Here is a 13,895-nt window from a genome sequence, read left to right on the forward strand (position 1 = left end):
CATGCCAAAGCACACAGAAAACCCAACAGTTTAACAGCCCCAATATTTTGGGAGGGAATTGAAGACTGCTGACACGCACCACACGTGTGTGCCTCCAAAACCTGGAGAGCGTGGGGACCTGGAGGTCACACACAGGATGGATGAGCCTGGGGCAGGAATTGAGGAGCTGGGGAAGGACTCAGCCTCCACACATGCCACCTCACGCCCAGGGAGGTCCCTCTGCAGGAACCAATTACAATTTACAATTTGTAACTACAATTCATGAGTCGGTTTGGGTCATCAGTGAGGGTTTCAACTACACCACATTACAAACTGTAGATTTCATTTCTCAGTGGCCAAACTGATTTAGAAACGATGAAGTTGAACTTTCAGGTTTTCAGCGGGGTGTCACCTTCCCCCAAATTCAAAAATTGGTCCCTCTGCAGGAACCAATTACAATTTACAATTTGTAACTACAATTCATGAGTCGGTTTGGGTCATCAGTGAGGGTTTCAACTACACCACATTACAAACTGTAGATTTCATTTCTCAGTGGCCAAACTGATTTAGAAATGATGAACTTGAACTTTCAGGTTTTCAGCGGGGTGTCACCTTCCCCCAAATTCAAAAATTGGTCCCTCTGCAGGAACCAATTACAATTTACAATTTGTAACTACAATTCATGAGTCGGTTTGGGTCATCAGTGAGGGTTTCAACTACACCACATTACAAACTGTAGATTTCATTTCTCAGTGGCCAAACTGATTTAGAAACTATGAAGTTGAACTTTCAGGTTTTCAGCGGGGTGTCACCTTCCCCCAAACCAAACATTTATGATGATGAGGACCCTGATGTGTCCCAACTCAGCACTCACAGCACTGGGTTTGCCAGTGCTTCAGCAGATCGAGTCTAACACGGCCATTACAAATTATAATTGTCTCCTGCAGATGCCAAACGCAGACCCTGAGTGCCCCCAGCAGCAGAGGCGGGCCCGTGGTTACCTCTGCAGACGGTCCCGTTCTCCACCGACTCGTAGCCGGCCCGGCACATGCAGCGGCCGATGGGCACCAGCCACTCGCCGTCACCGTTGCAGTACAGCTTGATGGGCACGTCCACCTCCTCAGCATTGGCAATGCACGTCCCCCTGGCCGCCACCAGCGAGGTGCTCTCCGCCCCCGACAGCGTCTCCTGGAAGACGGCCCCGTTCTGGATCACGCGGGGACATTTGCGGTAGAAGACACGGACGGCGATCAGGGACATGCAGCCCCCGTAGTCCTGGAAGGCCAGGTAGAAACCGTTCTTGGAGACGGGCCCGAAGCTGCGCACCTCGGTGTTGATCTTCATCACCCGCCCGCCTAAGTCCACCTGGGAGAAGCTCTCATCGGCAGCAATGGTGTCCACCTTCATCCAAGGATTCTCCATCCAGTTAGGAAAAGTCTTGGTGGCCGAGTCAAAGTCCGACTCGAAATAGTACAGGTTAAAAGTCTCCTTACAGGAGCCTGGGACGTTTGGGATGCTGCTGCAGTCCCGGACAGAGAATTTCATCTCCACGTGGATGCGGTGCGCTCCTCGCCTCCGGATGTACTTGGTCCGGAGCCAGTTGTTCTGGCTGGATTCAAAGACGTTGCACACCTGGTAGGTGCGGATGGTGTTCATGTTCTCATCGTAGCCACTCACCTCTTCCCACTGCGGGCAGGACACACACACACACACAGTCAAGGGGCTGCACCCAGCCCTCCTCACCCCTTCCCATCCCCACTGTGTGCCAAGCAGGCTCTGACAGCACCAGCTGCCCCTCTCTGTGCCCACCCAAGCCCTCAGCACCTCACCCCAGCACCCCCTGGACCTGCCTGGGCAGCGTTTGACCCCCTGGACCTGCCTGGGCAGCGTTTGACCCCCTGGACCTGCCTGGGCAGGGTTTGACCCCCTGGACCTTCCTGGGCAGGGTTTGATCCCCTGGACCTTCCTGGGCAGGGTTTGACCCCCCTGGACCTGCCTGGGCAGGGTTTGACCCCCTGGACCTTCCTGGGCAGGGTTTGATCCCCTGGACCTGCCTGGGCAGGGTTTGACCCCCCTGGACCTGCCTGGGCAGGGTTTGACCCCCCTGGACCTGCCTGGCCAGGGTTTGACCCCCTGGACCTGCCTGGGCAGGGTTTGACCCCCTGGACCTGCCCAGGCAGGGTTTGACCCACACCATGCCCCAGGTAAGCTCCACACTGTGGGGACAGAGGGGCCCCTCAGGGTCACCTCGCTGCCACCAGCTCCGTGCCTGGATTCAGGGTCAAGCCTCTGCTGCTGGTGGGACAGCAAGGCCACTGCTCTGCAGAAATGGTTTGAGATGGGGCTGTGCCTCTGGCAAAGGAGCACAGCACCTTTAGCACATGACCCCCACCAGTGCCACTGTGGTTCCAGCTTCCTCAGAAGCCACAAAACCTCCTGGCTGGCTGCAGCCAGTGCCTCTTCCCAGGGGCAGGATGGGACCATCCCACTGTGTTCCCAGAAAGGGAGATGCTGGGTAAATCCCATTGGAGCCTTCATCCCTGCCCCTTAATGTTTTGGGTCAAATGTTTTGGGTCAAATGTTTTGGGTCAAATGTTTTGGGGCTCCTCCAGCATGGTGTGCTCAGGTCCCAGCCCCAGCTGAACTGGATCTGTGGATGCAGCCATGCCTACGAGCTGAGCCATGACAGAACATCCCTCTCAGCAAGACAGCTCAGAGCTGACAGATTTCCCCATGGGAAGCTCTTCCCAGCTCCCCCAGCTGACTGACAGCCAGTTCTGGAGGAAGCTCTGGAGAATTACAGAAGAGAATATCCTCAGCTGGAAGGGACCCACAAGGATCAAGTGCAGAGTCACCCCAGCAATCCTTCCCTGTGCTTGAGAGCGGTGTCCAAACCCTCCTGGAGCTCTGGAAAGACTTGCCTTTTCCCTGGGGAGTGCCTGACCCCCATCTGGGGGAAGAACCTTCTCCTAACATCCAGTCTAAACCCCTCAACACAGTCCCAGCTGTTCCTTTGGGCGCCACAGCAGGGCTGCTGTGACACCTCCAGCTCTCTGCCCTTTTCCCAGGCTGTTTTTTCCCAAATCCTCTAGCCCTTGTTGTCTCCATCCTGTGTAGGATGTGAGTGAGGGATGCAGGGCATGAGCTGCATCCTGTAAGCAGCCACTGCTCCTCTGTGGGGAGCACCAGCAGGGAAGGGTCTTTGTGGGAGGAGGACCCTCAGCTCACAGAGCATCTCCCCCTGCCCATCTCCTGCCAGAGTGCAGAGCATCTCCCTGCAGTCCCATCCCCACCCAGTGATGCTGGCAGCGGGGACCAGAGTCCTGCTGGCGTGTGACAGTCCCAGCCAGCTGGAACTGCTCCTTCTGAATTTGTTCATAAAGCTGCTCAAGTGGAAGCCGAGCTGTTTCCCATGGATGTTACACCCCAAGCGCAACCCTGCCCTGGATGCAGGATCACAACAGCCAGGGCAGGGCAGCAGCACAGCCCAGACCCAGCATTAGCATCAGGACTGAATCCAGGGAAAATCCTGCAGGAGGAGAGCACCCCCAGCCCCTCAGCTTGTAAACGGCCTCACAAGGGCACCCAGGACTGGGGAGAGAGGCTCAGGAGATGGGAGACAGATTGCTCCTCGCACATCAAGGCTCACAGCCCAACAGAAGGCTGTCAGGGAAGATCCCCAACAGCTCCAACCACTTGAGATTGGCAGTGGCTGTAAATCTGCTGCCAGGGCTGGGGGACGAGAAGAGCATCCTCGCAAAACACAGCCGGAGCGTTTGCTTTGTTTTCCAGAAATAAAATTGGTGTGTTAGTGGAAAATTGCAGGATCTCCCTGCTTTTCAGGGCACTGCTTGTGGGGGGGAGTGAGGGAATCAAGGACAAGGCAAGGGGAAGCAATTCCTTCCCTCGCCCTGCCTCTGGTGTGGCTCTCCATCACCTGCACCACTCCAGAGCACTCCAGCCACCAAGACCAAGGGTCCCACACCTTCCCAGTCCCCAAGGAGGGTAAGGACATGAGCCCAGAGAGCTCAGCCTTGGTCAGGCAGGAGCAGCACATGAGGGTCTCCAGGGCTTGGGGTGAACAGGAGATGCTGGAGGCAGGGCCTGGGGACATCTATGAATGGCACAAGAGCTTCAGAGCCAGCCATAAAACAACTGCCTGGGCTTTGGGCTCTTTAATAGTCCCCAAAAAGGAGCAGACAGCAGCTTCTGTCTTCCAGGTGATGCTGGGTGCACCCAACCTGGCCAGTGACCTCTGAGTGGGATGCACTGCCTTGTCCTGCCCGTGGACATGAGGCCAGGGAGTCACTGCAGAATAATCACCCATGATGAGCACAGGGCATGATGAGCCCATATCCCCACTGAGGACCCAGAGGTGGACACAGGAGGTGATCCCACCAACCAGATGGGCATCTCCACCCTGATGGGGGACCTGGGATCACCCTGGGGGCCGGGCTCGGGACCCTCAGCATCCTCCCACATCCCTGCCCCAGGCTTCCCTTTTCCCAGATGGCAGAGAAAGTCACCCCCGTGCACCAGCCCCTGCGCTTCCTCCACGCTTAATTAGAAGCCTCTCCCTTTCTCCTGGCTCTCTAATTAACATGCCAGGAGCTCAAAAGAAGGCAGCAGCACAATAACCCGGGGAGACGGCTTCCAGCAGGCCCCGGCCTCATTACAGCCGGGCTGGGGTTGCGGGAGCAGGGCGTGCTTCACATATGGAAACACCGCAAACAAGAAAGGCTGGGCCAGGAGAGAAAAAGACTTGACCTCTGCTCCTCTGCATTGTGTGCCCGTCATCCCCCTCGGTGGGCACTGGTGGGGCTGGGGCAGCCCTGCCCTTTATCATGGTGATGGGCCCGGGCGGCAGCGCCCGCGCCCGGCGCGACACCGCGGCCACGCCGCCCCGGCTCGGTTTAATCTCCCCAGACCAGGCTTTTCTGGGCTGTTTCTTTTCTTCTGCCAACGCTGTCAGCCTGGGGGTGAGGTGCAGGGAAATGTCTTCATCCAGCCTCCATTGCAGAGGGTGGATGGAAGGTAGGATGGTGCCTGAGCCATGCGCGGGCATGGGGAGCATCTCTGGGTTTTGGGAAGGCTGGATTGGGCCACCCAAGGGCAAGTGTTGTCCTGAAAACTCAGCTTTTGAGCTTGCTGACATGGCTTTCTAAGGATTTTCCCAGGACAGTAACTGTAAACATAGATATGTGTACATTCTTTCTGTTGTCTTGTGATGGGCATCTCTCATGGCCAGTGCAGTGGGAAAGTGTTATCCTGACCATCCAATCCCTGGCTGTGGTCAGAAACCTATAAATCCTGGGAGGACAAATAAACTCTCTCTTCTTTTCACCACACCTCGACCTGTGTGCCTGTGATCTATTCATATTCAGCAGTAACAGGCAAGGGAGAAGGTCTGGGGGGTTTGGGCACTGTGGCTGCTGCCAGAGGTGGGCAGGATGCTCTGAAGCACCTTGATGCCCCACATGGGACACACAGGTGGCTCCACTCTGGGTTGCTCTCATGAGTGGAAGGGTGCAAAAAACACAGAATCACAGAACTGAGTTGGAAGGGACCCACAGGGATCACTGAGTCCAACTCCTGACCCTGCCCAGGACACCCCAACAATCCCAGCCTGGGCATCCCCGAGAGCTCCATCCTGGAGCTCTGGCAGGGGCTGTGCCCATTCCCTGGGGAGCCTGGGCAGTGCCAGCACCCTCTGGGGGACAGGGGGATGAACCTGATGCACTGCCTTGCCCAAGCTCTTCTTTAAAGGAGCTTCTTTGGATGTGTCTCAGGGTACACCTGGCCCTGGTAAAGAAGACAGAGAGCTCTGCTGAGCCAGCAAATGCCTCTCCATGGGATGCCAGGGATGCTGGACAGTCCTTGCAGGTCCAGAGCCTAATGCCCTCATCCTGCTACAAGTGACAGGCAATGGAATAACAAGTGAGACACTGGGGACAAATCACAGTGGCCTTGGCATGTTGTTTCTACCAACACTGAGGTATTTTTTGGAGTATCATCTCCTGAAAAACTACAGGAAACCTCAAGTGTCACCTCCTGTTGTGCTCCTCCCACATGGCCAAGGCACTTTGCATCAGTGCCTGACTTCTGCTGGGCCAAGCCTGCCACGTTCACGTGCAGAGGAGAGCCCAGAGCAGCTCCAGGTCCCCACCAGGTGATGATGCCTTACCCCTGAGGGAGGATGCACCGTCCAGCCCAGCTCTGCTGTCGCCGTTGTGGAGTCCATCAGTGTCTCTGTGGAAGGAAGGTGAAACAAGGGAGTCACAGGATGCTGATGAAAGGACTGAAGATGGAGACAGGGAAGAAGGTGGAGAGGAGGGCTGCAGGGCTGGAGCCCATCCCACACTGAGCTCCTGGCCACATCTCAGCCGGGTACTGGCGCTGGTCCATCCACCCAGCTGCTCCCTACCCACTGCCCACTGCTCCCTGACCCCCCTGCACAATCATGGAATCACTGAATGTTAAGGTTGGAAATCACCTCCAAGATCACCAGGTGCAACCATCAGCCCAGCACCAAAACCATGTTCATCATTAAACCATGCTCACAAGTGCCACGTCCACACGTGTTTTTAACATCTCCAGGGATGGTGATTCCACCACTGCCCTGGTCCAATGCCTGACCACTCTTTCCATGAAGGAATTTTCCCTAAAATCCAATCTAAACTTTCCCTAGAACAGCTTGAGGCCGTTTCCTCTTGTCCTGTCTCTTGCTCCTTGGGAGCAGAGCCTGACCCCCCTCAGCTGTCCCCTCCTGTCAGGGAGTTGTGCAGAGCCAGAAATTCCCCCTGAGCCTCCTTTTCTCCAGGCTGAGCCCCTTCCCCAGCTCCCTCAGCCTCTCCTGGTGCTCCAAACCCTTCCCCAGCTCCACTCCCTTCTATGGAAACACTCCAGCCTTTCAATATCTTAATTTTCATTAGGGGCCCAAAACTGACCCCAGGATTCGAGGTGGGACCTCGAGGTGCCCAGCACAGGCAGCATCTCCTGCTGTGAAACCCTTCCATCCATCAGCCAAGATGGATTTTCCTCCTCTCAATCCCAAATCCAGGTACCCCCAGCCCAGTTCCACCCCTGCAGGGATCCTCCCTCACCTCTTCTAGTTTCCTTTGCCAAAAGCAGATTTTTTTTCTCAGCACTTTGCACGGTAAGGGAGAATCCTCAGAGATGCAGCAGAATATTGGAAGGAGCAGCACTTTTAGGACTTAAAAGTACTAAAAAATTAAACCACTGTTAAAGCTGTTTTTCCAGATGATTTGGGTTGAAATAGGTCAGGTGATGCTCCCACTGACCAGCACAGACAAGTCCTCCTAAGCCACACAACAGCAAAGCCTCCTCACCCTTACTGCAGCTCAGGATGCTTCCAGCACTGGAATTCTGTTCATCCCAAACAGCCGTGGGTTGGTTTAACCCCAATGATGGCACAAGGAGGTCATGGTACCCCAAAACCTGGGCCAACATCAGCCAAGTGAAGGTGCCAGGCAGCCCCATCAGAAATAAATGGGATACTTGGAATCATGGAATCATGGCTGGAAAAACCATCTAACATGGTTGAGTCCAAGGATTACTGCTCAGCACTAAACCATGTCTCTAAGCACCACATCTACACCTTTCTTTAACCCTTCCCAGGGAGTGCTCAAAAGTCTTTCTTGGACACTTCCATGGGTGGTTTCCACAGTCTGGGTAACTCTCTGTCCTCCAGCTCTGCAGACACATGATCATTGCAGTACAGGGATTTTTCTGCACCACACCCAAGGTTTGATAGCTTGAGAAAATAGGAAAATATTCCTGAGTTTAGGAAATGCGGTTTAGAAATTCTGCCCAAAGGCCTCAAAACACCAAATGGACACGAGGGGAGCGTGGAGGGACAGGGCAGGGACATCTTCCACTATCCCAAAATCTGCTCCAAGCCCCATCCAACCTGGCTTTGGGCACTTCCAAGGGTAATCCCAGAATGGGAATGGAGAGTTACTGGATGTAACCACGTCCTGCTGTCCTTCTCCCCACCAGAATAACAAACATCCTGCCACCCCCATCATCTCCATCCTCTCCACTTTCACTCCACTGAACAAAAACAAAGGAAGAAAAGCTCAGCCTTGAGCAGATCCAGCACTGAAGAGCCAGGCCTGGGTGCAGAGGTGACAACTGCTCAGTGCAGGGACTTCTCCTTCCCCACTGGCACCCCAAAAAGTGCCTCGGCAGCGCCGTGCTCCCTGCACCAACTCCTGGCAGTAAATCCTCCCCAGACTGTGGCTTGTTCATTACTCCTGGTTTGAGCCAGTGGTTTCCAGTTCACAGGAAACCAGGATTTCGAAATTTGGTTTTATTCCAAGAGTAAAAAGCAAAAAAAAAATAGTTCTTCTCAATTTTTCCCACTAGGAAGAGCTCTGTGAAACAGCTAATCCCGAGATGTTGCGGGTCAGATTTACGAAATTTCTTTTTAAACTGAATATTTGTTTACATAGGTCAATAATAGTGTTTACTTTATCAGAGGATCTGGCTTTTTCATTAAAACACCAGTGGCGTTTGATCTGAAAGGAAAACAACATTTTTCACCCAGTGCTAGCAAGAAGCTTTAAAAACCCCCTGAATTTGTTACTTTATCTTAACTATCAATGACAGTAGTGCATAGTAAGTACATTAATAGCAGTGACTAAAATGGAAAAGAAGATATATTCAAAGTCATTACAAATAATTCCCCAAATAAACTTCGTATTTGGAAGCGTTTTGCATTTTAAAAAGCCTTTTATTTAATAAAAACTCAGTGCAGTGCTGTGGAAATGTTGTGCTCAGTACACCACTGCCTCCACCCCCTTGTCCTCAGCTGAAGGATCCCCCTGGAGCTCTGCATCCACTCTGGCTGGCCCAGGGACAAGGAGAAGAAGAAATTTGCAGGTTTTAAGCAAGTTTTTCCAATGGCAAATTATCTTCCCATAAAAAACACCAGATATTCCATTAATTTTAGTCTGGATTTACACCATTCTGCTGCCAGCTATTGGATTTCCTTTTCCTTCTACAAAGACTCTGCAGTCCAAAACCTTTCCCTCTTGTGGTGCTCACGGGTGGCAAATGATCCATCTCCAAGATGGCTAAATTAGCTCAGCTTCCTTCTTCTTCCTCCCCAAACCAGGTTCCTGTGTCTTTGAGGCTCCTGTTTATCACCCTTCATGGTGCAGGGGTCCCAGGGCTGTGGTCCCCATCACACACAGCTCTAACACTCCAATCTGCCCCTTTTTGGGGCAGTTTTTGCACCAAGTTTCTGCTCAGGCTGAAGTCCTTTTGGAGGTGGGGTTGTTACACTGAGCAGAGGATGAATTACAGAAAATTGGGGATATCTGGTTCTTGTGCAGCACGGTGAGCCTGCAGGGCCAGCACAGGTGGGTGAGGACCAGCACCACAGAATGGTTTGGGTTGGGAGGGACCTTAAATCCCATCCAGTTCCACCCCCTGCCCTGGGCAGGGACATCTTCCACTGCCCCAGGTTGCTGCAGCCCTTTCCAAGCTAGAATTATAAAGTCATAGAATAGGTTGAGCTGGAAGGATCATCGAAAATGATGCACAGGAAATCCCAACAAGCCCAGCTCCTTGAACTCAGACAGGTTTGTGACCACTGCCCTGGGGAGCCTGCTCAGCACCCAGCCAACCTCTGGGTGAAAAACCTTCATCTAATACCCAACATAAAGCTCTGACCCAGCTCCAGCCCTTTCCTTAAGTCCTATCACTGCTCAGCAGAGTGGAGAGGTTGGTACCTGCTCCTCTGCTGCCCTTCAGGAGGATGCTGAAGTCTCCTCCAGGCTGAACAGACCAAGTGACCTCAGCCACTCCTCACATTTCCCTGCAGACCCTTCCCCACCCTCATGGCCTCCTTTGGGTTGGATGCTCTCTGATGGCTTCATGTCTTTTTAATATAAAATTATATTAATATATAATTATATTATTATATTGAATATAATTATATATTAATATAAATTAAATAAATAATAAATATTAATATAAAATTATATTAGTATATTATTCTATTATTGCATTAAATATAATTGTATTGTAGAATGTATAATATAAAACATACATAATATAAATTTATATATTATATAGACTTATATATTGCATAAATAAATTTATATGTTATATAAATAAATTTATAGATGAAATTAAATATAATTTTATTGTTATATGAATTATATTATATATATAATTATATAATATAGTATATAATATATATTATATATAATTATATAATATAGTATATAATATATATTATATATGTTCTAGATATATAAAATTAATATAATTATATAATTATATTAAATATAATTATAAAATATATATGATAATATATATGTTATATATTATATATAATTAAATATAATTCTACTATTATATTATATATTTCTATTATTATATTATATTAATATAGTGTATAATATATATTATATATGTTCTATATACAAAAATGAATTTAATTATATAATTCCAAGTGGCCATTGGAGCCCAGATCCCTTCCTGCAGCTGCTCTCCATCCTCTTGTCCTCTGGTCCATCCACACATCCAGGGCTGCCCCATCCCCTGGTGTGTCCAGGCACTTTCCCCTCTGGAATTTCACATGGTTGGGGATGGCCCAGTGCTCTCCTTTGTTGAGGTCTCCAACTGGGTTTACCCTGTCACAGAAGGAAATCAGGTTTGATAAGCAGGATTTTCCCTCATGAAGCTGAGCTGGCTGTGACCAAGACCATGCTGTTGTCCAGGTGTTTTTCAATACTTCTCAGAATAACAATCTGCATTGATTTTACCAGGCAGTGAAGTGAGACTGACAGGCCTGTAGCTTCCAGGGTCCTTCTTCTTGCCCTTCTTGAAAATTAGGACAACATTCCCCAACTCCCAGTCAGCTGGGAGCTCTCTGAAATCCCAAGACTGCTCAAAAATCACCCAGAGAGGCTTTGCAGCCAGAGAGACTTCAGCAGCTCTTTGAGGATCTTGGATGAATCACAGAACCCTGGAGCAGTTTGGTTTGAAAGGGACCTCACAGCCCATCTCACTGAACCCCTGCCATGGGCTTCCACCATTTTCCACCATCCCAGGTTGCTCCAAGCCCTGTCCAACCTTGGACACTTCCAGGAATGGGCAGTGTAGGCTCATCTGGCCAGTTCCAGATGCTCATGGACTCTTCTGGGTGACAGGTGGCTCCAGGCCCAGGGAGAACATCTGGACAAAGTTCCAGGTGTGAGCTGCACACCAAGTGTGATGAGCTCCAGGATGTGGGAACCCATCATCCTCCTGAGGCAGCTCCTCCACCTGCAGCTCCCACCAGTGCCCCTGCCACTTCTGTGCCCACAGTGACCCTATTTTCCCCAGCAGCTTCCCTGGTCCTACCTGGGGCTGCCCCATGCTCATACAGGCTGGCAACAGGACCAGGGACAAAAAACACACACCACTTCCAGGATGGACAAGCCCAAGCCTCCAGCAGCACCTCAACAGCTTCACTCACTGTCACAGCCACTTTCACAGCGCCATCCTGCTGGTTTGGCAGCATCAAACAGGGTGAGAGGCTTTGGCAGCCCCATAAAGATCCCGGTGGCACCCCAGGATGTGGAGAAAAGCCATGTGTGAGCGGCAGGGGTGGGAGCCTGGCCCCTGGCCCACCTCTGGTGGCCGCAGCTCAGCGCAGCGCTCCCTCCACAGCAGCCTCTTGTCCATGTTGTTGTTTCTGTTCTCCCCTCCCGTGTGTTTATCTGCAGCTTCACATGCTGCCCACAGCATTATAAATAAATCTGCAGCTGCTCCAAACCAGCCAGACTCAACTCTGGCCCGTTTCCCACCGGGAACCGCGCTGCTCCCCACGGGACACTCGCGGACCGGCGCTCGTCCTTTTCGCTTTGGAGATGTTTTCTCCGAGCAGCTTCCCACCAGCACTGCGGCTGTCCCCGGTGCTGCTGCCTGCTCCCAGGGCACACCACGGCTCTGGAGGGACACCTGGCATCTCCAGACACTTCATCACCCCCACCCCACCACTTCCAGCCTCGCTGAGACAGAGTCATGCAGAGGATCCGCTGTGACAGGTCCCGTGCTTCCACTTGGTCCTCTCGCTGCTCAGCCACGGGTGAGGTGAGCGTGGGGTTCTCAGCTCACCAGATTTTCCCATCTGGCCAGATCAGGAATGAGATTGGCAGACAGATCTGGGAGGGGAGGACAAGTCTGGGATCGTGCTGGGTCCTGGTGGCCAGGAGTGGGGATGGAGAGCGGCAGGGCCAAGGGACAGTGGCAGGAGGTAAAAGGGATTAACAGAGGAGCTGTGCATGTTGCAGACACACTTCTCTCCGTCCAGAAAAATAACTTCCATGGAGTTTTGCCAATTCAGACCAATTCAGAGCATCTGGACCTGAGTTTCTCAGAAGTCCTGGCAAATGCTTCACATTCACAGGCTACAAGCTCATCCAGATAAAGAAACAGCTGGACAAATAAATAGCCCCACAGATAGCTGGAGCCTCCACCCTCATTTTTCCACCCACAACTTTTTCCCTTCCCCTTTCACTCCTCACGCCAGCTCCTCTCTCAGGGTAGGACACTTGCCAGGATTTTAATCCTGGTCCAATATTATCAACACAGGAAGCAAGCTTCTCATGGATCCACCACCACATCAGCTGTGGCCAGTGCTGGATGTGCAAAGCAGCCGAGAAGCTTCCAGCCCCTTCTGATAGGTTGGGAGCAAAGTCATCCTAAGGCAGAGACAGTGGGAGATCATTCCTTGTCCCTTCCATGACCTGGAAGCCCACCTAAAACACCTCATCAGCTCCAGGCTGGAGGGACACGCAGCAGCCAGGTGGAGCAAAGACCAGGATCAGCACGGGTCAGGATGAACTCCTCCACGCAGGAACACACTCCTGGAACCGTGTACCTACCCCTGGTGGCCTCAGGCACAGCCACCACACCCCGGGGCAGGGGGGTGGCTAATGAGAAACCCGTCTGTCCCCGCCTCAGGAGCCCTCACCGCAGATCTCTTTACCCTTCCCCAAGTTGAAAGGCCCCTCTCTGCCTCCTGCGCTTTACTGGAGCCTGATTATGATATTTCTGCCAGCGAGAGCTGAGAGGGGCTGAGCAAAGCCAGTGGCCCTTCCCTGCAGCCCTGAGCTTTGCTTTGGCTGGCTGGGGGCCAGCGGAACAAGCTGAAACCCAATCTCCCCCCCCGGCCGAGCCGCTGGCGCGGGAACAGCTCGCTGCATTGTGAGCCGGCAGCTACGGGATATTTGGGATACTTCACTCGGGGATCCACTTAAACTCCAAGAGGGAGAGTGATTGATAGGGAGCGAAAAGAGGAGGCTGACTGAGCTGGGATGGGGACCCCGGCACGCCCCTGCTCCCGGAGCCCCAAAGGCCACGCTGAGGTCATGCTGGTGGTCCCAGTGCTGTGAAGCCAGCACTGAGGTTCCTGGTCATTCCCCTGAAAAATCAGGTCCAGCCAGACTCACAGACCTAAGAATTAGGGTGATGTCCGTCATCTCCATTAAACAGAGCGCCCCTGACCTGCCAAGGATGCAGGCTGATAGCCCATGGAGCAGGGAGAGCTGACCCCAGAGATACGGCACAGGGAGGGGCAAGGTGTCCTCACTTTGGGGAAGTCACGGAGCCTTCCTGGCTCCTCAGCTCCCTGGGACATCAGTCACGGCTCCTGCAAGCCCTGTGAGACAGGAGCCAGCCCCAGAGCCAAGCTGGTGGGCTCAGCAGAAGCTGCTGGGTCACTCTCACCCAGCTCTGGGTGGTGCTCAGCTGCTTGTGACACTCGAGGTCAGGACTGATGTCCCAATGCCCTGCCTTTGGCACAGCATTTCAGCAATCCCAGGTGAAAACTCCCCATGAGGGAAACGCCATGAGCTGGGCTCTGCTTTCCCTTTCCCACCACGATCCCTCCCTTA

General features: G+C 52.5%; 1 protein-coding gene across 11 annotated transcripts in view; it reads right to left on the reverse strand.

The window, feature by feature from the left end:
- EPHB2 (EPH receptor B2) overlaps positions 1–13,895 on the reverse strand; it is a 119,384-nt gene that overhangs the window by 77,770 nt on the left and 27,719 nt on the right. For all 11 annotated transcript variants that reach the window (XM_086860684.1, XM_086860683.1, XM_086860689.1 and 8 more), the window contains exons 2-3: positions 6,164–6,228; positions 981–1,665 (exon numbers count right to left, since the gene is read on the reverse strand). In XM_086860684.1, coding sequence (XP_086716810.1) covers positions 981–1,665; positions 6,164–6,228 — 750 coding nt within the window. The remainder of the gene's footprint in view (positions 1–980; positions 1,666–6,163; positions 6,229–13,895) is intronic.

This window comes from Cyanistes caeruleus, chromosome 22 (genome assembly GCF_971803275.1).
Source record: "Cyanistes caeruleus chromosome 22, bCyaCae1.hap1.1, whole genome shotgun sequence".
Lineage (NCBI taxonomy): Eukaryota > Metazoa > Chordata > Aves > Passeriformes > Paridae > Cyanistes > Cyanistes caeruleus.